Consider the following 27,420-nt stretch of genomic DNA (forward strand, 5'->3'; position numbering starts at 1 on the left):
ATTATTAAAACAAAAAATTAAAAAGTTATTAATATTTTTCGAACAAAAAACATTTCTTATCTTAATAGGTACTGTCTTGTTATTAAGATCTAAGTTTTAATTTTAAACAACTTTCCTTAATAACATTTTGATTAATTTTTTAAAATAAGGGCACTTTACTCATATGCAATTTTTGAATTTTTTATCCTACCCTGTATGCTGTTTGACTTGCAACTTTTGGCAATATTAGTATTTTAGTTGTGCAGTTAGTAAAAAAAAATCCCATATGTTGCACATAGGGTTCTTCTCTTTGTCTTGATTTTAATAAAGCCATGACCGTAAAATACGAAAACGTTTGATATCCTTGCCTTAGATTTATATAAAAAAAACTTCGAAGTATTTTACTATGGTGGAGTGTAAAAAAAATATAAAAAAAATACTAACTAAACAATATAATAAACTAATTCCGACCATTAAATGTTGAGCCGAAATCAAAAATCCGTAATTAATCATCTTAACTCAGTTAGCCTAGATACTGAATTGACGTTTACACAAACATGTCAACTTAACAAAATGCAAAATATTAGTTTTAACAAATTTAAGTGAACAGTTTGCATCAGTCTGTGAAAAAATGGTTGAAGAAAATTAATGATTTAATGATTAAAATGTGTGATGGGGCAAGTGGCATTATCAAATAGACTGGGGAAAATGGTAGGACCGATATTAAGTAAAAAAGTTCCGAGGGCCTCCTCACTTAGTTACGGATCGTCAAAGAAGGGAGTTAGTTAGAATTTGCATCTGAATGGAATGAAATTGGAAAATCTGCATACAGATTCATAAAAGCGGCTTTGAATTTTATACAATACATAACTTTATTTCAAAAAGTACACCTCGAATCGAATGTAAATGTTTCGGGCGAACGGAAAGCTTTTGTTAACCGAGCGATAGAAAAAAGGAGCTTATCTTGGCGTAAAGAACGAGTGAGTCACAGGAACATTGGAATTCTTTTATTTTTAGTGATGAGTCAAAATTTGATGTGTGATAATTGAAATAAGAACAAAAAATGAGGCTTTCCATAAAGACTGCTTAAAGCGTACTGCAAGTTTTGCTTTCGGGAATTATTCATTTCATAAACAGAACAGTTAACGCAGAGAAGTATCGAGAAATACTGGAAACAAATTAAATTCCTATCATTCAAAAATTGTGTCCACCAGAGAGATTTATTTGTTTGAAAATCATGCTATTCACATTGTGGATTGGATTTCCAGCAGTCATGACGTGAATGTGGTAGAAAAATTGAGAGGATTAAGGTCTAAAATTAAGGAAGTGTGCCAAAGGAATGCCAGAGTCTCGCGAATTGTATGCCTAAAATACTTTTGGCCGCAATTCAAGAAAAAGGTGATATATATTTAGTTATATTTTTATTTTTTTACACTCTACTATAATAAAAAAGTAGTCTAAAGCGAGGATATCCATACTTTTAGTATCCTACAATTATGGCTTTGCTAAAAAACATTTAGACATAAATCCAGAAATAGCCGAATATACGGGGCGGTCCACGATTGATGGCACCATAAATGTTTACGGCGAACAGTACATAGGATTTTTTTGAAAATTTGATTAGTTCCATAAGCGGCGATCAAAAATATTTTTAACGCTGAGATGTTGTCGCTTCTTAGGAAAAAATGGCACCAACATTGAATTTTTAAATGAATATTATTGGATTTTTCGATCCGCTAATACTTTTATTTATTTATTTACCAGCAGTATTTACGTGAAACCAAACAAAACGCAACAAGTACAACATCATCACATGTATCTTACAATAAGTGGCACCTAAATGAAAAAAAATACTATAAGTTTGTTTTTGAATAATACCTTCCTGTACCCATTTTCGGCAGTTTTCGAGAAAATAATTATTTTCTTAATTTTTCCCACCAAAACATAAAAAAAACAAAAAAAAATTATGTAGCTACGTACATATTTTCATTTTATAGGAAAATATAAAAAATAAACACTAATACAGGGACTAAAAAACGAAAGAAACTAAACTAACCAAACTAAAAATTTATCTATCTATTACAATATACTTTATTCTTTTTGAGTAAAAAAAATCGTTATTTTTGTTTGTTTATTTTTTCTCAATTCAAATTTCATATTCTCCATGTGCTTTTCAACCTTCCAAAACCTTCGCATAATATCATCCTATTATCGCTAGATTGCAAAAAAATATGTAACAATTTTAGCAATACAAAGCGCTTCAGAATAACTTAGTACTTCGTCCTGTTGTTTGAGGTGTTTGAGGATCATTTGGCTGTAAAACTTCAGTCATAATATCATTATCCGTTAATAACTCCGTTGTTATTAAATTATAAACAGTTGGGAAGCTATCCAACTCAGGAAGAAGAATGTTGGTAAGATCTTGGCCGCTATTGCGCAACCAACTACTTAGGAGAACCTTCCAGTCATCGTCGTTACTGAACCACATGTAAGTCATCGTCTGAATCTGATTTTATCAGACCTGCATGCTGAAAGCAGTTTGAAATAGTGGTTGAAGTAACATCATTCCAATATTGTCCAAACAATAAACCTGTAGAACAACTAAAATCATCACCCTGTAATCCCATGGCTAACGCTTCGACTTTACATTTCACAACTGGACCACTTTTCGGATCTTCGAACTTGAAACCATGGTAAAAAAGCTTTATCTAGATCTGAACGTACAGGATTTCTATTTTTTTTTTAATCCTGTGCGATTTACAGTCACTTGTTTTCTTGATGTTTTTGCGATTACTCCAAATTGTAGATATTATTGCTTTTGCCTATTTCTTTTGTCTAGTAATTGCCGCCTTACCGATCCTACAGTTACAGTTAAAGACTTGTGCCGATTCGCTATTTTAACCATAAACTCAAAATAGTGCTAGCGCACCTTTCCATAGAACAATAAAGTTTCAGAAAAAACTTCGCAAATGATTACTGAAAAATCCCCGGTTTTAGCGTCCACTTGTACTTTACAACCAGAACAATAGTGAAAATATTGTACGTTATAACCGTAGTAGAAGTTATATATGGTACGTAATATCCGATGAAAAATCAAGGGTATTTTGGTCGAACCAGTAAAATATGTACGTAATACCCGGAAGTACGTTATATCCCATGTACGTTAGAAACGGAGTTTACTGTATATAGTTGGTCAAAACGTTAATTTGCCCATCAGATACAAAAATGGCGAAAACTGCATTTTCTTAAATGGAACACCCTGTATATTATCACATATTCTAAGAGCAAATTAAATTCCTTTTGATGTATCATGCCTCTAGACCTAAATCGTTTAGCTTGTGGATAATTGATTTTCGGTTTTGAGAGTACAAGGTGCGAATTTGACTTGTTCTATAGGTTTATTGGAATGATATTACTTCAACCACTATTTCAAACTGGTTTCAACATGCAGGTCTAATAACATCCGAAGATGCGTTTGATTCAGAAAATGACTCACCTCTGGTTCAGTGGTTCGAGATGTACAACAATAATGACAAAGAGGAGAGGGTGGTTCCCCTAAGTAATTCGTTGCGCAATAGCGGCCAAGATCTAACCTACATTGAAATGTATCTTCCTGAGCTGGATAGCTTCCCAACTGTTGATGATAATTTAATAACAACGGAGTTAGTTATTAACGTTTAATGATATTATTACTGAAGTTTCCCAATGCTCTGGTAACGAAAGCGACGATGATGTTCAACAGGACGAAGTACCAAGTTATTCTGAAGCGCTTTGTATTGCTAAAATTGTTACAAATTTTTTTGCAATCTAGTGATAATATGATGATATTATGCGAGGGTTCTGGAAGGTTGAGAAGCATATAGAGAATATGAAATTTGAATTGAGAAAAAATAAACAAACAAAAATAACGAATTTTTTTTCTCAAAAAGAATAAAGTATGTATTTTTACTTGAATGTTGTAAAGTATATATAGATACATAAGTTTCTAGTTTAGGTAGTATAGTTTCTTTCGTTTTTTAGTACCTATATTAGTGTTTATTAGTTTTATAATTTTATATAAAATAAACCTACATTTTTTTGTTTTTATAGCGTACTTATTAATTAATTGGAATAGGAATACAATTTTACTTGACATGACAAGTATTATCGTAGCCTTTAAACTAATTCCGCTTCACTTCCTCCTTGAGGGCGCCCATGACACTCCAACCGCAATAAATAATAATAATGAAGAGTTTCAGTGCTTTACGTTGATAACACTAACATTAAAAATATTATATCCCGAATTAAACTTGATAGCGCAAAGGACCAAGAAAGTCAAACAACCGGCACAGCCAGATACTGTTAAAGCCCAAAATTTAGCATTAAATAAAAGTAACTGACATTGATAGCTCTATGCACGGCCGACTAACAATACAAACATATTTTCGCATTTTCCATTACAAATATTGACAAATATATATGTCTGAAAAGGACTTGACACATTTTTAAGACCATAGGCAACTATGATTGCCATACAAAATAAAAGTTGTATTCATTTAGGAGAAAGCGGAGAACTGTAGTAAAAATCGCCAATGCATTTGTCTTTAAAAAATGCCCTATTAATGTTTTTATCCGAATCCAAAATTTTCATAAATAAACAACTTATGGGCAATTTTCAAAAGGGCCGAAAATTGAAAAACGCAGTATATCTCGATTAGTAGTGGTTTTAATCATGTTTCTCAAAGATCAAGGCCTTAACATGCAAGTCGTTTTTACTCTATCTAGTTCAGAAATAGTTTTCTTTTTCTGTTAAAACACTCAATTTTGAGACATATGTTTACAGATAAAAGACACCATTTTCTTTTGGGAAAACATTTAGTTATCAATTATTTTTATAACTGCAAATAATAGTTTGTTAATTTACGAATTGTATTTTCTGCAAGTTGCTATTATATTTGGTCACTGTAAGATTTTTATGTTTTTCAATTTACTAAAAAATTTTTAATAAATCACAAATAATAATTAGAAAGGAACAGTTTTTGCTATTTAAAGTAACATTAATGTTCAAAATTGTTTATATAATAAAAATGCAATATTTGCTGTTTTTTTTAATTTCCATGAACATATTCTGAAAATTTTATGCATTTAAATGCGCACGTAATGGGGTTTTTCGCTTTCATTTTTTCCGCTCCTATAACTAAATTTATAGCGTGATTTGCCCAAAATGTACTAATATACCAACGCAGAAACGCACACGTTCATCAGATCCACTCTTTAAAGGATTCGAGGTGTTGGTCGAAACCTTAACGCAACCGTTGGCGCAAAGTCCACGCCCGTTTTCGATAAGTAAATCATAACAAGTCGAGAGGCGACGTTGCCGTGATGTCGTTTTCGTCGGGAAACGCCCGGTGGCATTCCCAAAAAAATATTAAAAATGAAATCCCAATAAAAAAATTCAAATACAATATAAAAGAAGTTATGTCATTATTTTTGACATTTTACGGTTAAGCTTGTAGTCGATTTTTTTTGCTTAAAACTAAGTTACAATCTTTGTACTAAGTATTATAATTATAGAAATTATTTAGTTTTAAATTCAGAAAAGTTATCGAGATACAGTATAGACTCGATAATCCGGATAAGTAAAAGAATCCGAATCATCGACATTTCAGTTTTTATACAAATACAACATAAAAAACACTAAAAACTTTATTCTTAAAATCTTGTCAAAGTCAAATATAATGTAATGTGAAATAACAGAAGGATACTAAACCATAGCTAGCAACAAGTGCGGTAAACGAGTGAGTTAAAAAGTTTACCGAGCGTGTTGTATACTATACTTTTTCTACCACCGTTAGTTTTTGGTTAGTTTGGTAAATTTTCGCAAAACAACACGAATACATTCACTGACATGACCGTCAGAATTGACAAACGTCAAAATTCAAAGCGTGTAACTTTATTTCCCATATATCCCAGCCACTTCGAACATTTCCGGGATTTTACCGCACGGATTTGGGAGCATATCAAGTCGTAAATCTGGTTTTAGAACTTTTGATATAAGGTGTACCTTACCTCTGCTCTCCTCTCTAATAATTTACACATTAAAGATATTAACCTTCCAGTAGCAATGAGGCCGAAAGCTGCCACTGTGGTCCTTCCTTAGATTCAAAATATCACTGACCACATATCAAAAGTTCTAAAGAAGTATAACGTCAAAACCAGATTTACCCCTTGGCCAAAAATCTCTCAGCATCCGTCAAAGACAAAATTCCATTTGAGATGCCAGCCTTCCATGCATATGCGGCAAAGAATACGTTGGAGAGACCGGACGAAAAATATTAACTACGCTCAAAGAACACGAAAGAGCCTCACGACTAAGACAAATAAACTTATCAGCTGTTGCCGAACACACTCATGAAACCGGCCATAAAATTTTATTCGATAAAACTACAATTCTTGCATGTAACCAGTTCTTCTACCAACGAAAAATCCGAGAGTCTATAGAAATCTATAAACAACCTAACCATCTTAACCGCGACTCAAGTCACCAATTTGGGAATCAGTCATCCGAGACGGTGTTTATGCCCCTCATTAGCGCCCTCCTTAAACAATATATAAGCAGGTGCAGAGTAAAATACGAGCCAGTTTCAGTCAAGCTCTGAAATCAGGTGATATAAATCGCTCAATCGTTTAATCTTTTTCAACTATCAAAAATTAAACGAAAAACCCAAACATCACTTTAATTTCTGTAACAACATATTGTTCCGGTGATAATGATTTTTTTGGATTATAAATTCCAGAATTTCAAAAATTGCATTCTTCAGTGTGCAAAATATATCGAAAATTATGTTGTTGACAAATGACAATAACAAAAAAACTCTTCTGTTTCTCTGCATCCCCTGCCAAAAGCACCTCAACTGGTCGGAATTTATAAGGGCAAAATTTGCGTTTTTGAAAATCCTTTGGACAGTATTAAAGGATAAGGTTTCATTATTTCTAAAAATGCGATAAATGCGTGGATATAGGTTTGTGTATCGTTCTCTTCCCTTACTGCATGTCAAGTAATATTCTGATATGTTACACTTTTCTTGATGTGTAAAAACCATTAGTGAATAAGTGATACAGTAAAAATTAATTTAAGTAGTTGATAACAATTGACATAACAATACTAATAATTAACACATTAAAAGTAATTTTCTATTTATTAGGGTTGTCATTATTTTGCGCAGCATTTGACCAATTTTTCCTGCGCCTTTATCAAATTTTTAGAAATAATAAAACCGAAAAAATTTTGTAATAAACGAACACGTGGAGAAAAGTGCTGATAATTCGGTTATTTTCAATGTTATGCTAATATATCGATAAAAATCGATAAAATCGAATTCTGAGGGGTCGGGAAGTATTTTCAAAGAATCAGAAATCGCGTTTGCAACGATCTGCAAAAAAAACATTTCCCAAAAACGATTGCAAATATCGAAAAAAAAACTTAAACGAAAAGATGCACGAGATCCGGATCAAAAATCATTAGGAATAAGATTTTTATGAAATTTACAGGGTGCGTCGGCAATTTGCAAAAAACTAAAAAATGGATTCTTCATTTAAAGACAATTGGCTATGACTAGAAGACTGTGTGTCAGTTGTCAGTTTCTTTGATATGGTTAAACCGGCTGCATAGACGCTTAAAACTTTTCTATTTAACCATTCCACATCTTGAACAGGCTGTTCGGGATATTTCGTGCTATAATATATGATATATTAGTTGTCTTGAATGTGCAGCTATCGACTACAGATTCGGCAAGAACGTTAAGCGCAATCAAAAGTCGCGATGTACTTAAAAAAAAATTGAAATTTATTTTTTAGCTTATTTTTGCTTCTAGGAAAAGTATTTTTCTCGTAAAGTATTAAGCCGATTTACGGTTTACGTCTATCACATACGCTGTTCGGGATATTTGGAAAAATTCAAACGAAAATCATTCTCGCACTCAATCTAGCCGCCATGACGTCATTTGCTATTACGACGTACTGCATGGGATTTAGGAAACAAGCATTTTCTCGAAAACCATTTACTCTATTGAAAAAAATTCAGATGCCAGGAAAAGTGGGAGATCCAGGGTTATGACCTCAATATCGAACATTGGTCGAATTATATACAGGGTGTGTCGTTTATGGGCAAAAAATCTAAAAGTTCTTAAAAATTTTCATTTTTGTGGGTAAATTATTAGTGGTAAATGAAAAACTGTTAAAGATGCGATAATTTTATTTGAACAGTATCGTAAACTGTGTAGAGAGCGAGAGAGTTTAAGTTGTCTATCAGAGATACTTGAAAAAATATCATTTTAAATCACAATTAACAGTTCAAATTTTAATATCTACCAAAGTTTGCCGTAATTTTGATGTTCTGCAAGACGTGAAAGTCACTTTATACAGGATACATGCACAATAAAATTACATCGATTTTGCGAAAGTTGGTGGTCCAAAGGAGCACGATAGAAAAACAATGCGTCCCTATAGGACCAAATAAAAAATACAAAGCTGCGTAATGACTTCAGACAGACGCTTCGTACTGCCACGATTTTTCGAAAGCAATCTTGTTGTTCATCTGTCGGTGATTTACGAATGTCAGAGTAATAAATATACAGGGTGTACCATTTAAAAAGAGTATATTTTAATGATTTTTTCCTAAACCCTACATTCAATTGTTTTTATGTTTTCAGCATCGCAATCGGTGGAAAAATTTTTACTAGTTTGCTAACTTAGCCGTCTTTGTATTTCTACTCACAACAAAATTACCAATGATGAACACTTAATTTAGATCAGCCGGCGTTATTAATTATTCATTTTTGAAAAGCGCATAAAAAGCGCTCCCCTTAAAAAAAAAGCAACTTTAGCTCGTATGTTAAAAATTATATATTTTCGTAACTCTTTCAAATCTGAAGTGTGGATTGGTATGTACTAAGTAGACGCAAAAATTAACTTTTTACAAAGGGCTTAGAAGACGAGGTCTGTTTCTAAATGGAATGTATCTTTCTAATACGCTGGCCTAACCACATTTCATAATTAATTTGGCCTGTTTCAAAGATAGAAAAGTAAAATATTGAAAAAAACAATCTTATTACGTGAGGAGATGTTGGGTATTTTAGATCGCGACAACCGGCAACGTCGCCGAGATATCTCGCGCCACACCAGTTGAATGGTTGGACTGTCGCGACTAGTAAACACCGAAAATTCGAACGCATTAGAAGCGGCACGATCTTGTTCGTGCATATTTTTGCGTATATTGGCGAATAGCTTTTGCGAAGGTAAAAAAAACGCGCGCGTCCGAAAACGTCCACGACTATTTTTGGAATTTTCGCCGGTCGGCGGCGAAAACATTTCCAAAAACAATAAACAACGTTCCCGCGCGTGCCAGCGCTTAAAAATTACTCAAACGTCGCAGTAGGCCGTGGATCGTTGACCACCGGAAACGCGAAAAGCCGCCGGTTGTCCGTGCTCATATAGATCGGCCTACTGCGATCGCGTTGTCGCCAAAAACGCGAGATATTCGATAGATCGGAGTCGTCTGTGTTCTGTGAAAAAACAAAAACCGACGAATTTTTTTCGACGGTCCGTGGGGAAACGCGGCCGACCGAGATGGATCGCGGCGAAGAGTTTTGACAGCGTCGTAAATTGTCGCGCGAAAATGAAGACGTGCCGATACTTGTCTGCCGTTATACTGATTGTCTTGGAATGTAAGTACGGCTGGTACGTCGCGGGTAGAAATTTACGGGGCGCGCCATGATTACCCTTTGGTGTTAAAACTCCGCCCGCGTTTAAGAGCCGTAAACAAAAAGAAAAAAAATTAACACAAAAGTTATTTGGATCCACTTTTACTTTTAAAGTCATCTATAAAGTATAACAATTTTCTTATTTTAGAGATTTTTATACATATTTCTAAGATCTTACGTTAAAAGTGACTTTGTTATACAGTATTAGTCAAATGTCCCGTAATGGTCATATATCCCAGGAATTATGATGACATGCCACAATTGTTTTTTTTTATAAGAGATCAAACTTTCTTATTTTAAATAGAAATGTTGGTATTCCATTTTTCGGTTGCTCTTGAAATTTTAAGTAATTTTCAGGTAACATAGCCCTTCCCAAAATCGACAGTTTTTGCATAAAACGAAAATAATTAACGATTTGATCAATAAATTGAAATTTAATTTATGGGAAAGATAATTAATGATTTTAATTTTAATTTAAACTAAGAAAAAAGGTGCTTATTTAAAAAAAAAAAGCTCAAATGGAAACACAAGATTTTTATGATTTAATCGTATTTGGAATTTTAAAAAAAGGAGACTTTGTATGAGGTCGCCTATTTGAAAAACAATCGAACGCTATAAAAATGGCACCTATTACTGTCAAATAACAAAATATATGTACTTTCTAAGAACGGAACAAATTTTATTCTGTACAAGATACAGCGCTAAACGATAATAGAAAAATTTTAAAAATTTAGAAATAGGACCCCCAAATAATTTGTTTTATTTACCATTAGTGTTTTCTCCATTCCTTAATTTCTTTTTCAAAGAAATATCGCAAAAACATAGGATTTTTTCGTGTACTAAAATAACTAACAAAAATTGACTTAACATAAACTGGTGACAGTTCTTTGTAGTTCTCGACTGTTTTTCTCGCCACGTTTCGCCGTAGTTTTCGAGATATATGCGCTTTTAACATAAAAGCAACATAAAAAAAAACAAAATGTTTGTTACAACTGATAGTGACAGGTACAGATTTTGCAAAACTTACGTTCTTCTTATTATAGTTTAGTATAGTTATTATAGTTTAGTATAGTTTAGTATAGTTTATTCTGAAAGAGAAAAACAATTAATTTTGGAAATGTTTGTTAAAGCAAATAAAAAGGGCTAAAAGGGTAATTAAAAGACGAGTCATCATCTTTTTCAATCAGTGGCACGATTAATCGGAAAAACAGCAGTGGGCCACAGTAAATGTTCATTGCTACAGGAAATTTATATTTCAAGGACGTCGAACTGTAAATATGTGGTCTGCTATTTTAAATAACAGGATAATAGTTCCTCATTTCTTGGACGTTACTTTAAACGGTAATGGTTATCTAAATTTTCTTCAGAACGAATGAATTAGAGAACTATATAATGAGCTCCCCATTGGAACAACTAAGGAACCTCGTCTTTCAACAAGATGGTGCTCCCCCCTCATTGTATAGTATTTGTTAAAGAGTATTTAAATCAAAGGTTTAACGAATGGATTGGAAAAAATCGAACAATAAAATGACCACCCAACAGTCCTAACCTGACGCCGGTGGATATATTTTTACGGGGAACTCTAAAAGATCGTGTAAACGCAAATAGCATCGAAAACAGACAGCATCTGAAAAACCTGATTAGAACAGAAGTTCAAAGTCTAAATGAAAAATGTTCCCAATTTATCGGAAAGATTACGGAGAACATACATAGACGTATTAAAGAAAATGGGAGACTAGTCGAGCAACTTCACTTGTCACAATTATACTTCACTAAGATATAAATTATAAATTCTAGAATATTATTTTACTTTTGAATGTTGCCTTTATATTAAAAGCGCATACATCCCAAAAACTATTGGATTTGGATATACGACATATACGGGAGATGTGCAGAATGTTTAGGGGATTTTATTAAACGTATAATATACATTATTTTAAAACTTTTTATAACTTTTATTTGTAGCTGATTCCTGAAACAACCTGTATATATAAAAATATATCTCGTAAATAGCTTACTATTTTTTAAACAACTTCTGTATTTGACGTTTTTTTCCCAAACGTTAAATAAAAAAGCTAAAAGGAGGGGTGAGGCTACATTATAAATGATCACTCGGTAAAACTTATTGAAATAGGTAACCTTGCGCAAAGTCACCGTTTTTCTTTAAGTACGACAAAAACTCTAAAATAAAAATGAAAGTAGTTCCATTTGGCAAAAATTACTTTTAACTATTTTTTCATTTCAATTTGCAATTTTTAAAATATCAACAGTTTTAAATATGTATACGATACGAATACAAATAGAACTAACATCGAAATAATCAGATGGGTGACTAGAGCTAAAGTAAACCATGGGCATGGCGTCACAGCTGACTCAAGTAAGACTCCGGCTTATCTTTAATCAGTGAGCTGTCTTTCCATTTCCATTATTTTGTTGTTCTTCTTATATTCGTATATTATTTTCTTCTTTTTTATTTTTTTATGTGTTTTAGAGTCGTTGAATAAAACAAAAATTTCAAGCCAAAAACAAGTCAAAGTATTGGATGTGAATTATATCGAAAAAATTGGAAAAAAAAATACAAAATTTATATTTATTAATTTGACGCATGACACTGTTGATACTCTTTCTCACTTTTTGAAAAGCCGTTTAAGTGCATTTTTCATATATTTCCCAAATATTATTATGATTGAACGAAATCTGGCGTACCAAATTTGGAAGGCTATTTGGCTTTAAAATTTACTTTTTATCGCTAGAGGTTGGGAGTGATCTGGTATAATTTTTAAATTAAAAAATATTTCGAAAAAAATCATCATTTGCAAGTCGTAACCTTAATTAAAATTTCTCTTATCTGTATTTTGTTATCTATTATCGTATTCGTCAGCTTATCTTGCCGAAAATCGAAAGTAACGGGATAATCAATTTATATTTGCCGAATTGCAGCGTGTCGTGATAGTTACAGCCTCGGTCCGACGTTTTATTTCAAGGCCGTTACGAAACGCACTCGTCCCCAGCTCTTAGAATTGATATACAGGTCGGCCTTCCAAATTTCCCAAAGCCGCATAAGCACTGCCCGAGGGCGTGTCACTTTCTTAGCTCTGCGACGCACTCCCAATAGGTTTGTTTCTACATTAGTTCGGGCTGTTTGGTGTGAATTTATTTTAAATTATACGGAATGATATAAGAATTGTGCTCTATAGCTCTAAAATATTTAAAGTCCGCAGTGTTGCCGCTTCTATAGAAACGCGGCAATATCTTGCTCAGTTTAAATGACACCCCCTGTATATCATTTCATGTTTAAATTCAAAGGAAGAAATATCGTAGATTTTGTTCAGGTTTCCCTGTACCTATGTCTTACCGTTATCGAAAGAAAAATCTGCATATAGATGGAACATTCAGGGTGTTCTAAAAATAAGATTTTGTACGGGTTCTAGAAACACAATTTGTTGATTTTTTTTAATAGGAACCCTGTATATTCTTTAATATCGAAGTTTCCCTATACTAATCTTTCACCTTCTTTAAAATAAAAATTAATTTTCCCGGAATTTATTCAGAAAATTAAAAATAGAAGTTTATTCATCTAAATCTACTTCGATAACGCATTTATGCCAGTGCTCGATTGAAACCTCGAAATATTTTTTACATTCGGTTTTTGGTATATAAAGTAGTGCTCCCTGCGATGTTGCTATTACTTGCTGCTGAAACGCGTTCCCCGTATGGGTTTTTTGACTCGATTGAACACAAAGAAGTCACAGGGAGCCAAATCAGGTGAATACAGTGGCTGCTGGACGGTATTTGGTGTATTTTTTTGTGCGTTATCATGATGCAAAATCCACAAGTTTTCTGGTTTCTTTTGGCGAATTGCTTCGAGCAAACGTCTCCTTACCAACCTCTTTGTTTACTGTTTGGCCTTCTGGCAAAAATTCATGATGCATAGTTGCCTTCTTGTTTGACTGAAAACGACGTGTTTTTTTTTTATCTCGGTTCATTTCGTGAACGCCATTTACTTTCCTGATACCTGGATTGCGTGTTGTACTCATAAACCCAGGTCTCGTCTTCAATAATGATCATTTTCATGAATGTGAGATCGGACGTAGCCTGGAAAGTCATCTCTTTTGTGACATCAACACGGTCTCTCTTTTGGCACAACTTTGCAGCTACACGACTTAAACCCAGACCTTTGGCAATCTCAAGTCCGCCGCTATCTCTTTAATAGTTAATTTGCTATTATTAACCAACACTTCTGTTACTTTATCAATATTTTCGTCGGTTAATTGACTCACTGTCACTTCTGAACCGCTCGTTTCCTTTAGAGAATCGTTACCGAAATACTTTTCCGACATTTCCAGCGTCCGCACACCATTAATTCGATTTTTCTACTCCCGTCTGTAAAATACCTAATTACACACTAATCTAGCGTGCGGGAAGCGTCACTTTACCACGTCAGTTTCATTTCCCACGGATTGGAACCATTTCCGGGATTTAAGCGCACGGATTTGGGAGCAATCGGATGTTTTCGAAGATATTTCCCACGCTTTGAATTTTGACGTTTGTCAATTCTGACGATCATGTCGGTGAATGTATTTGTGTTGTTTTGCGAAAATGTAGTCAAAAACTAAAGGTCGTAGAAAAAGTATAGTATGCGACACATTCGGTAAACTTTTTAAGTCACTCGTTTATTAAACACTTGCTCCGCTGCGCTCCGCTTGTGTCAAATAAACTCGTGAGTCAAATGCCGTTTACCGCACTTGTTGCATAATATACTATTTTAACGCAAAATTGAATGCAAATATATTTTTAAAATTGTGAAAAATCGCCAACCCACACGGAGATAAATGTATCTTTCCTTCACTATATAACTTTTGCGAATGTAAAGTTATGGCGTTAAGATTTAGAGCGAATGCCAACAATAGATGTACCAATAAAAAAACTTCTTGATCAAAGAGTTATACATTACATTGAACTCGCATCATTTCGAAGAAATTTTCACACATATACAGAATAAACTTCATTTTCATTTAATTTGAGTTTCCAACTATTTCAAGCTTTCTCAGCATCCGCTTTAATTATAATAATCCAATAAAATCTAATAAAGTATGATCTTTAAAATTGTTCTCTGTTTACAAAGAATGCTTTGGAGATTGACATGAATGATCGATTGATTATTGACTTTCGAAAAATGGAAATAATCCGTGTTTCTAGAACTCTCGTACAAAATCCTACTTCTAAAACACCCTATATATGTTTCAGGAACTGTCGGCAACAATGCAAACTTGAAAATATTTCAGAACGATAGCGCACCTACTTACACATCACTCCGTATATTTTAAAGTAAATCTGTTGTTCCCTTTGCCAGCTACTTCTAATAGGCTGCTACGCCACGTGCTGCAAATATCAGCAGGATCCTAGTCGGAGTTCAACAAACGAACGGATGATATCCCAATAATATATATATATATATATATATATATATATATATATATATATATATATATATATATATATATATATATATATATATATAAAACTCCGCACGCCAATAAGTCCAAAACGAAAAGAAATATTTAATTTATGTAAAAAGTAGCCAAAGTGTGGGGTCAAGTAGATATTTCCTAAAGTTTAAAAAATTCGGCGCCTGCAAAGAACTGGACGTCGCGACGCGTCGAAAAATTATTCGATTGCAGAGACTTTGGAAATACGCGCATACAAAAGTACATATTATTTAAAAACTTTTTTGTTATTTACTCAAACTTATTTACTTTACCCGTTTCTAAGTTATACCGATTTAAAGTAAACATTTCTTGATTAATAAAAAATGTGATTAACGCTTATTTTTACAAGTATGCCATGAATGTTAGTTACTATGGCAACCATTGTTATCGCAGTTGTTTTAAGTGCAATTACAAACGTAAGTTGTTATTGCTGTATCAAAAAATTGTCACATTTTGTCACAAGAAATATCCAAATTTGTTCGGTTTAAAAAAACTAAGAATTATTATGTGAAAATGGTGCAATTTAGCAATGAGGAAAAAGTAGACATGTTACTGGTGTTTGGAGAATGCAGATGCAATTGTAGAGAAGCAAAAAGAGTTTACGCACGGCGTTATTCGCATAAAAGAGTCCCCGTTGCAAAAACCTTTTCAAGTTTATGTAAAAACTTAAGAGAATATGGCAGCTTCATAAAACCTAAAAGAGATAGTAACAGGACGGCTACAAATGATGAAAATACTGTTGCTGTAATTCAGCAGGTTGATAATAACCCCAAGATATCCCTATCAGAGATAAAAGAAAATACCGGTGTTACCATAAGTTCTTCGTGGAGAATTCTACATAGAAACTCTTTTCACCCGGGGACTCTTTTATGCGAATAACGCCGTGCGTAAACTCTTTTTGCTTCTCTACAATTGCATCTGCATTCTCCAAACACCAGTAACATGTCTACTTTTTCCTCATTGCTAAATTGCACCATTTTCACATAATAATTCTTAGTTTTTTTAAACCGAACAAATTTGGATATTTCTTGTGACAAAATGTGACAATTTTTTGATACAGCAATAACAACTTACGTTTGTAATTGCACTTAAAACAACTGCGATAACAATGGTTGCCATAGTAACTAACATTCATGGCATACTTGTAAAAATAAGCGTTAATCACATTTTTTATTAATCAAGAAATGTTTACTTTAAATCGGTATAACTTAGAAACGGGTAAAGTAAATAAGTTTGAGTAAATAACAAAAAAGTTTTTAAATAATATGTACTTTTGTATGCGCGTATTTCCAAAGTCTCTGCAATCGAATAATTTTTCGACGCGTCGCGACGTCCAGTTCTTTGCAGGCGCCGAATTTTTTAAACTTTAGGAAATATCTACTTGACCCCACACTTTGACTACTTTTTACATAAATTAAATATTTCTTTTCGTTTTGGAGTTATTGGCGTGCGAAGTTTTAAGAGAAAAAATATATATATATATATATATATATATATATATATATATATATATATATATATATATATATATATATATATATATATATATATATATATATATATTATTTAATGGTATTATATTCGATCGAAGAAAAGGTTCCAATTATTAAGTGGTAGTTTGAAAATAGATCACTTCTTAAAAGCATGGTTATTTACTTTCTTCCTAAGTATCCCTTAAATGATCAAAGGATCAAAGGGAACGTTCCGACTTAGAAGTTAGTGCTTTAGCAAACGTAAACTTTTCCTTGCAATAATATTCAAAAAATTCAAAACAGTACAGAATATTTTAAAGAGGAATATAGATATAATTCTTATTAATTACACACCACGCAAAAAATTTTACCAGTGGATCATGAGAAACGCATGAACAAGCCAAAATGAAGATTTTTAAGCGATTATATTATTCATACATGGTCGCCATAATCCGGCAGTGGCTGTTGGGTATTCACAAGAATACCATCACAGGTCAATTGCTTTAAGGACTCAGTACCTGGAATAGGTCAACGTATGGGCTGGTATTTTAAGAAACCAGACCATTGGTACTTTTCCTTTGGTTTAGTAGAAGCTTCTAAAAAAATTATAATTATTACAAGGAAAAACGAAAAAAGAAGGTTAATCTTTGAGGTGGGCCTCCTTTTATAAAATAATTATTAAAGCTGGAATTTTATTTTTAGAACTTCTATTTTATTTTTTATGACTGACGGACAGTTTTGATTATAATAAAGGTATTCGATTTTTTTTTAAATTAAGGTCGACGTTTTTATTTTAGTCCAAACGGCACAAACAAACAACAATAAATAGGTATATTTTTGAAGCATTGTGAAGAAACGCAGCAAAAAATTTAAAATGTAATTTCAAATACGACATTGCGCAAAAGAAATCGGGACCAAGAACGAGGCAACCCTTAATAAGAATTAAATTATATTATGGGAACTGCGTTTGGCAATATAGCGTTTCGATGATTTTAAAATCTCCGTTTAGCTTTGTCACACTAACGATAACCCTATAACCGAATAATATTTTTCGTGACCTGTATAATCAAAAAACGTGGGTAAATTAGAAATTTAATTCAATCTAACATTTCATCAAACATTACCGATAAAATAAATAGTTCTTGTTTTAACAATAACGATGTGGTTTGCAAGAAATGTTTGTTTTTAATGTGACAACTTTACAAACGAATAAAAGCATACGCAAATGTAGGGGAATTCCTAAACCTCGATTTCGTGTGCGTCTTGTACTACGCCTAATTTCGCTCATTTTTCGTGAGAAAACTGACTTATTGAAAGCGAAAAGGTGCTTTTGTATGTTGCTATTATGAAGACTGAGCAAAAATGCCGCTATAGTATATTTCGTTTATATTACATTTGTTATAATATTTTTTCAACATTTATCTCTATGGATTGCATATGGCGTGAGTTTCTCGAAAGCGTGTTTTCCAAATTATTTGGAAAATAGACTTTGTACTGTAGGTAGATCTTGAGCAATCGTGCATGTGAAAAAAATGAGAAAACTGATGATGACACTGTAAGATTTATAAGAAAATCTCTTTTTACACGCGAAGAGAATTTTAAACAAAATTGAAATACCTTAGATAAATCAATTTAAATATCGGACCAATAATGAATATAAACGTCAATAATTTAGAAACGTTGGGTTTAAACCCCATACTCTTATGCATCGTTGAACTCCTCTTTCAAAGGTCTATCTAAATCAATATTAATAAACAAGGTGGTCAATTTGAAATAAAAAAGTTGTAAGTAGTGTTCACGGCAGAACGAGTCACCTTGTACACACGAATCTATAATAAATCAAATATCCAAATTGAACCCATCAATTTTTTATTTAATTTTTTGTTGATATTTTTCCATATCATTGATGTCTTTTAAAAGAAAACTAAAAAATTCTTTCTTGTCTCCAACTACTTTCTCTTAAAACTTAAAAAAAAAACTTTTTTTTTTATTATTTTCGAAATCTTTAAAATTCTATTCTTTTAGCGCTAAGTGTTGATATTTTTTCCACATCGCTAATGTCTTTTAAAAGAAAACTAAAGATTTCTTGTTTTTAACTCGTTTCCCTTAAAACTTAAAAAAAAACGAAGTTTTTTTTTCTTATTTTCGAAATCTTTAATATTTTCGATTCTTTTAGCGCTAGATTTTGACATTTTTTCCATATCAGTCATATCTTTTAAAAGAAAACCAAAAAAAAAACTCTTTCTTGTCTCCAACTAGTTTCTCTTAACAGTTAAAAAAAAAACAAAGTTCTTTAAATTAATTTTCGAAATCATTAAAATTTTGTTTTAGAGCTAGATGTTGATATCTTTTTCACATCATTGATATCTTTTAAAAGAAAAATAAAAAGTCCTTTCTTGTCTCCAACTAGTTTGTCTTAAAACTTAAAAAAACAATGTTTTTTTTATTACCTACGAAATCTTCAAAATTTTCTATTTTCTCGATTTAATGATCTACTTCATACGTTTTAGTTTGATGCTACTTAAATATCTATTTTGCTCTACAATAATGGGTAATTATTATAAACATAGGATATCTTTCTTGCTGCACCACTAACGTCTTCAATTAATTTATTTAAGGATTTTTTTGTTTGAGATGTTATTGTAATTAGAGGATACTTTTTTGATACGATGTATTGCGTGCACATAAATTCACAATAAATAAATAAATAACTACACAACTACTTTGGTGACTCACGCGCACAAGAACGGTTTGAAAATTGTAATAAACAAGTTAGTGATTCGATGTGGAAACAAATCTAATGTCCTCGTTATTATATGCCATAACAATCACATCGATTTTGGAAAGTAAATACTCAATTTCTCAATAAGGCTGTCTGCCATTTAAAACGGGGCCCGATCTGATTTCAATGCAAAAACTCTTACAAAAAATATATATATTCATTATGTATTTCGACTATTTCGGAGAGTGCCGTGTCATTTTTGAACGATCGTCGCCACGGACCGTAAAAATTGAAATCGATATATTTAATTCATTAAGTATTGCGATACGCGAAATGTCAACACGCAGCCATTACGTTATAATACCTGCCGCGCGTGTGGCAACAATTTAATTTCACCGAGACCGAGAAATCGGACCTTTAACAACTGCCTTTGCAGTGAATGTAAACCGATAGTATAGTGCCTTCGCAGATAAACGATTTTGACTTAAGGGCTGCAATCAAATAAGATATGGTCTGTTGATAGATATAAGAAAGCGACCAATTGATTTTGAATGGGATTATCCAAGGGTGGTCATTAACATATAATGCAACAAGATTATTACCTAAAGTTTCGGAATTTAAATTCAGGTAAAATTGTGTGTAAAATTTTATACCTACCTGTGCTTAATATTCTTTGGTTTGGTATACTACTTAGTTTAAGTTCATTAGTAATCATTTTTATTTCGTGTGTAAAACAATGTGTGCGAATTATGCAAAATACGTGCGAGTCTAGTGTATCTCAGGAGATGCTCTCGCCCAAATGTAGAAAACACTATTCTATTGAGACTAAGAAAGTTATAAACAATGTTTATTTGACTCTCTTTGAACGTGGTGCCAGCAAGCAAGCATCTTTAGAAGAAACGGCCACATTGACGAAAATTCCAACATCAACTGTATGGAAAATTTCATTTCATTTCAGCGAGGAAAAAAAGAAGCGATGCTGACATTTTCTCGAGTGTAGATGAAGGTGATCAAGATATAATACGGCGTAAAATTTACCAGTTATACGAGGAACAAAGCGTGCCTACATTAGATATCTTAATTAGGAGGCTTGAAAGAGATGAAACCGGTGTTAAGTTCGATTTCGATTTCTAACTATATTACGAGTTGGTTTTACAGGACCTTTACTCTTAAAACTAAACATTGTTTGTACTAATTAAATATTATATGTCGTGGTTGCGGCTTTCTCGCTCTGCTGTTGCCGGTGTTAAGTGTGGCAGAATTACCTTATGGAAGTGTAAACACATGGGTTTTAGATTTAAAAAAATTGACAAAAGTTAAGTTTTAATGGAATCTTTTAGAATTCGCAAATAGCGACTGGAATATCTAGAAAAAATTAGGATTTATAGAGAACAACAAAGGCCAATTATTTACTTGGATGAAATCTGGTTCGACACTTATGATACCCCGGAAAAGGGTTTGGTGGACTCAACTGATAAGTGTAAAACAAACGCGCCATCAAAAAGAAGTAAAAGAATAACTATTTTGCTTGCTGGCTCTAAAGATGGTTGGATTCCAAATGGACTCTCTCTGTCTGCGAAAAATATTAAAGATTCTTCTCTGGATTACCATGAAGACACCACCGCTGATTTATTTAAAAGTTGGTTTAAAAACAAACTAGTTCCAAACATTCCTCCTAATAGCGTCATTGTAATGGACAATGCAAGTTATCACAGTATACAGTTGACTAAAACCCCTTCCTCATGTGACACAAAAGCAATAATCCAAAACTACATATGTAATAACGACATTTATTTTCACGAAGATTATACCAAAAAGCAATTAATTGAGGTTATACAGTTCCACCTTGCCACTGTATATTTAATCCCATTGAACATGTTTGGCACCAACTGAAATCTACCATTCGTCGTAATAACGTTTTTCCCCGTATTAACTCCAATGTCCTCAAGCATACAGAAATCGAAGTTTTAAACATAGAAAAAGCAGAACAATCGTATATCCATATTGCAAATAATATAGAACAAATAATAATTAGAACAGACGATGATAGCGATAGTGATACTAATATATTATGTGAATAATTTTAATTATTTTAAGTAGGTAATAAAAATAATTTGTAATTTTATTTTAGATTTAAACATAAATACATACATAAATAAATAAATATTGTTTAATATCTTTCCTAACAAAACCCCAAATAATTAAATTCTAAGCATAGTACGGACCTGTTCGGCCATATTTCATTCTTACAGTTTGCCCGGGTCTTTCCTTAATTCGGATCAGTTAGTCACTTTCTCATATCTATGAACAGACGATACCACCATAGATACATATTCAAGAGAGATGGCTTTGTTTCCATTTTAAAGCGACGCACAGGTTAAGGCAATGTTGCCAGTGCTAGATATACATATAAATATATTTTTATCTAGACAAAAGTGTGGATAAATATATGTTAACAAAATGCTAATATTTCGTTAACCATTACCCATAAAATAACAAATAGGATACTAATATTGCTAAAATTTGAGACATAATCATATTTGCAAGTGAAACAGAATACAGAGTAGGACCCTTATTTCAAAAAATTGATCAAAATGCTATTAAGAAAAGTTGTTTAGAATTACGAGTTATTTTAGCAATCACTTTAGCAATTTTTTATTCCAATTTCAACGTAATTTTTTAACGAAACGCTAATTTTATGTTTGTTGCAACGATATAGAAAAATTTATAAAAATTCTTTTTCAGCAGCCAAGAATTGCTAATTACAATAGTCATTTCAATAGCAAATTTTTTTATTTCAAATTGTAATAATTCATAATTTTTGTGCAAAAAAGTGGATGAGGCTAGTGTAAAATTGAAACGCAAATCGAAAAAATGCGACATTCCTGTTTCACCATCTTGTTCCGACCTACCGATCTTTGCCAGCCAATCAGAAGCGACCGTTTCAAATCGACAGTCCAACCAATTAAAACGATTCACTCATACAATTTAAATTTCAATATACACGTTAAATGTACAACAAATGCTTACAAAATAAAAAATATTACAAAAATCAACTAATGAATAAAAACATGAAATCTCAGATAACCATAAAAAAATTACTAAAATGAATAATAATATTAATATTATGAACTATGTTGGATAATTTAAAAAAATTTGACAAATTATTAATAACAACATATTTAGAAGCAGAAAAAATAAACTACTTAACAATAAATTATCGACACGTTTCTGTATGCCCGCCTTCTCGTTCGATGCATGTAATTGTACTAACATAAAAAATGGTTGATCTCAGTACATTTAGCGTTATATTTCTGCAATGGAGTCTTATTGAGTTTTCAAGATCTTCAAGATTATTACATGTCGAATAAACTAAAATCTATTGGAGTGATATCTGGCGAACGGGGAGGTCACCATAGATCATTGTTAATACGTTCTTCAAAACACAAATTAACTAAAAATTCCAATAATAATACAGTAATGACAGTGCGTACGTAGTGCAAAAATACGGATCGCCAGTTAAATTTTTGCGCAATTAATTTGTTTTTTGACGATATTGGCTTTTTTTTGTTAATAAGGAAAAAGAAACAACACCGCTAGTTGTGACGTGAATTTAGCGCCAAAAAGGACGTGTTTATGGTAATCATGCCGATCCTTGAATCCACATGCACGTGCCGCAGATCATTCTCGCTCTTGAAACGTGCAAATAAATGTTGTTAACAGAGCATCTCGGACATTAATATAATCCAGATCTTCTGTGGGCCTAAAGTACTTTTAATCGATTTTCTTCATTATATATTGTTTGAAGAGCTTTATACCTATTGTATTTACACTATAAAGATCCTGCATGTCTGAAATGAGTTCAAATCTTACTAACAGTTGAATAGTGAATTTTTTTAACGTATGTCGTCCATTAAAGATACCTTCTGCTTCACGCACTGGTTTATAATTATCTCGACATATTAGAACGAACTCTACTCGAAAGAGACATTTCAAATATTTTTTTTTAATAATCAAGCAATTATTATTTGACAATAACAGTCAATGTCATCAGAGTGTCATAGTGTCAAAGTCTTGTCTCTTTATATCATGAATAGCCGCGATTATTTCAGTAACATATTATGTTTGTCAATTGACGACAATAATTTATAACTTTTTTTACCAAAAATTTAAAATAAAAATTTTGCTATTTAAATGACGACTTCTTAATATGCTTTGGCAACTTAAAAACAATTTTTATAAAATTTTCAAGTGATATTAATTATCTTAGTGAATTTGACAAATACGATGGAATTTAAACAAAAAATGTTTAAATTGATTTGATTCTGAATCAATTGTGACAGTACTTAAAATTATTTTAACAAAATGTTTTTTCGAACAAAAAACTTTTTAATCTTGTTAGGCCCTGTTTCTGATATTAAAGCATAATTTTTAATTCTAAACAGCTCTTCTTAACATTTCGCTGATTTTTTTTTTAAATAATGCTACTTTACTCGTGTTCATTTTTTGTATCTTTTCTCCTACCTTGACTTGCATATATTTTAAGTGCACCTAATATAGTTCTGGAACATGCACCAACTTTTGGTAATATTAGTATTTTATTTGTGCAGTTAGTAGAAATAAGTCCCAAATGTTGCACACTAAAATGGCCACAGCTTATGTACAAAAATTTTAACATTGTTGCATTGTTACAACGCACTTTTCCCATGGCTAATATCTGATATTAACATCACGATAAAAGGAATTTAATGCACGACTTATGCCGTCTCTCTTACAAACATTAAATTCTTCTCCCCCTTTAGTACCAGTATTGTCGATTTAATTTAAAACACAAATTTATGAAACGCCCCTGGCTATTTGGAAAAATTCGGTTATTACTGTAGAAAATTCTCATAATACTTTCAAACGTATTGTTAAACTCATAATTGATGTAAGTAAAGATAGCGATAGCAACACAGAACTGCCATATAGAATAACATAAATAAAAATCATAATAATAGTCTTGAAAAATGAAAAATAATTGAACAATTGAAAGAAAACATAACAACTACCTAAGCTTTTACAGCATTAAACGAAAAACCACGCACAAAAACAATGGAGTGATATTTGGGCATAATGAATAGTCATTAATCCCTTATTGGTATATATATATATATATATATATATATATATATATATATATATATATATATATATATATATATGTGTTGTTTCTCTTAAGTATCTCTATAACACTGAAATTATAAATTTGAAAATACAGTAATTAAACGAACAGACGCCTGCAAATATCATAATTACACAAAATGGTGCATTGGAAAGAGAAATGGGCAAGGCAGGACATATCAGAAGAGAAGAATATATAACGCCATAGTTACGAGCGTCCTAACATAAATATGGCCAATTAACGAAAAAATGAGAAATCTCTAAGAGCAACGGAGGCAATTAGCAGCAACAACCAACCAATGAACGAGTTAGGGATATTATTGGTACCACACACACCGGCGACATGTGACACAAACAAATGGCTTGCCAATCGAAAGGATGAAGGAGACCAGGCAGACCTTGCAAAAGTTAGAGAGAAAAGATAAACAGACACCTATGGAACGACTAAGACGAAAAAAATAAATCGCTACGGTCTGTTATTTTCCTTCTTCTTTAAAGAGTCGTTTTGTTAACAATAGGACCGACGCGGTAGTTTTACTGCATTCAAGAAGTCGAAATAGTTTATCTGCGAAAGCACTGTAATTGCCGGATAAGACAGAAAATTTGTCGTTCATTATTATCGGGCAAAACGTCCGCCCACCAAAAGCCAAAGGCCGATAAATTGCCTAAAAAAAATATTCGCCACTATCTCGTGCAGAATTTTGACCTCCGCGCGCCCACCCGTTTTTCCGAATTTTCGTCGGACGCGGCAACGCGGCGGGATGAGTCACGACCGACCGTCGGCAACCCATAGGCTGTCCATAACAAAATTCAAAAATTGTCCCGAAATGGAATCGTCGTCAAACTCGCTACGGGCATTGATCGATCCCAGGTTATTCGGCGTTTATTGTTTTTGCCGGTTCGTCGGTGGAATTACAATGTAAATGGCGTCGAATCTACGCGACCGAACTAAAGTTTCTGCGGTACCACTCGAATCACGTAATTAACGAGGCCATCGGCCCCGTTTTCGGCTCTTATTCAATCAGAGTCGATTTTGCTGGCCTTGTTGTGGTCGCCGCGTTGTTTAAGGCGCCGCCGGCTAATAAAACAATTTCCGTTCCGCTTCATTGCACGATTCAATATTTTTGTTAATAACACGAAAATACTTCGATATTTCGATAGTTCCATTAACCCAAGCATAGCCAATTAAGGCGATGGTTGTTTAACCAACACAGTACAACGGTTTTGGTAGATGCGTATTTGAAACACAGATATAAATCACACAGACCATTAAAATTTTCCCTGAAGTTTATGGTTAGTGACTATTTCTCCACGTTCTAAAGTGATGCGGGTTTTACAACAGAGAATGGTAGTAACAAAGGCCCGGAATAGCCAACTCAAAAAGTAAACACGACAAAATTGTCAAATTCCAATCGGTAATAATTAAGAAATTAAGAAAAAATGCTTAACCCCTGTAACTTTTTTATTTTCTATTTTAGAAAAAAGGTTTAATACAAAAGTTGTATTTATATTTGTATCAAAGTTTTTTTTTAAATGGCTAACCTTGTATATAATTTCATAAAATTATATTTGAGAAAAATATAATCCTCGCTTTTGTTTAGTTATGACAGTTGTGGCATATCTTGAATCTTATTATTGTTCAAAAATAGATAAAAATTCAATTGATGAAAAATTTGAATTATCGTCTTATATAAAAAAAAAACTGGCAAAAATATACATATGAATTTCCATATATTCGCGGCTGGCCCTATTTTATATACAACAAACTTTATTTTGATTTTTTTTTAATATTCTCTTATCGGATTTTGAAAAATAACATTTAAAATATGTCAGAACTGTCACAGTTAAACAAAAGACGTGGCTGGCGTTGGCGTAACGCCGTGATGATGCATGGCCAACTAGGCAATGATTTTATATTTGACTAATTTTGGTCTTAATGTAAAAAGTAACAATAAAATGTTATATATTTTTGAAATCAGCATAAAATGATCTTTCTTTTTATGAAATAAAATACAGGGTTTCAATTTTAAAAAAATATACTCTGGTATACCTTGGTATATCCTTTTTGTTATTTTTTATATATAAATAGGAGTGTAATATTAAATCTACACATTAAACTCCACAACTTTTATATTCAACTGTTTTTCTAAAAACATAATTACTTATAATAACTAACCTAAACTAAAACTCAAGTTTGTTTCAGGCATTACCAAAGTAAGCGCTATACAGTGCTACAAGTGCATCCTAGCACCCTACATCCACTTCTCGAACGAGACCCTTTACAAATGCAAGGACATCGATTTTTCGGATAAATTTATGGTCGACTGTCCCTTCTCAACATTCTGCATGAAAAAAGTGACCAGTGCCAAAATACCAGGTACTACCCTCCAGAGACACTACGGATCGAGATTAACAGTATTTTTATTTCCAGCACTGATCAATGGCGTTGAACGCAACTGTGCATATCAAAAACTAGAAACCCAAAGGGTCGAGAATGGCAAGTGGCACCCCGAAGTGAGGATCGAGGAACCGTACGAAGAAGGGTGCTTCAAAATCAACGACAAGGGGCTCCGGACATCCACCATTGAATACTGTTACTGTAAAGGGAACTTGTGCAATGGTGCCGGACTGTCCGGTGGCTACAGTTTGACTTTTATTGCCGCGTGTTCCATCTTGTCTGTGATATTGACCAGAATGAGTTTTTATTAGCAAAAGTATGCACCCAGACTCTTTATATCTGTGATACTACCCCTAACAGATGTGGACCTAACATTTAAAAAATACATGACATATTTCCCTCTTATCTATTTACTGTTAAAATGCCCAATACCAATAAATAAATGTATATATATCAA

General features: G+C 32.6%; 2 protein-coding genes across 4 annotated transcripts in view; one reads left to right on the plus strand and one right to left on the minus strand.

Annotated features, from left to right (window-relative positions):
• The window catches only part of LOC132705809 (rabankyrin-5), an 81,616-nt gene that overhangs the window by 48,389 nt on the left and 5,807 nt on the right, over positions 1-27,420 (minus strand). The window lies entirely within an intron of this gene.
• LOC132705812 (uncharacterized) lies at positions 530-27,392 on the plus strand. Of its 2 annotated transcripts, none has more exons than XM_060676709.1 (3): positions 530-1,377; positions 26,769-26,942; positions 26,997-27,392. In XM_060676709.1, exons 1-3 carry the CDS (start codon positions 1,341-1,343, stop codon positions 27,272-27,274), a joined length of 489 nt encoding a protein of 162 aa, XP_060532692.1. In that variant the 5' UTR covers positions 530-1,340; the 3' UTR covers positions 27,275-27,392. The 2 variants fall into 2 exon arrangements, with proteins under 2 accessions (XP_060532692.1, XP_060532691.1); XM_060676708.1 differs by lacking the exon at positions 530-1,377 and adding an exon at positions 9,182-9,683.

Source organism: Cylas formicarius, unplaced genomic scaffold, assembly GCF_029955315.1.
Source record: "Cylas formicarius isolate icCylForm1 unplaced genomic scaffold, icCylForm1.1 PGA_scaffold_8__14_contigs__length_24414737, whole genome shotgun sequence".
Taxonomy (NCBI): Eukaryota; Metazoa; Arthropoda; class Insecta; order Coleoptera; family Brentidae; genus Cylas; species Cylas formicarius.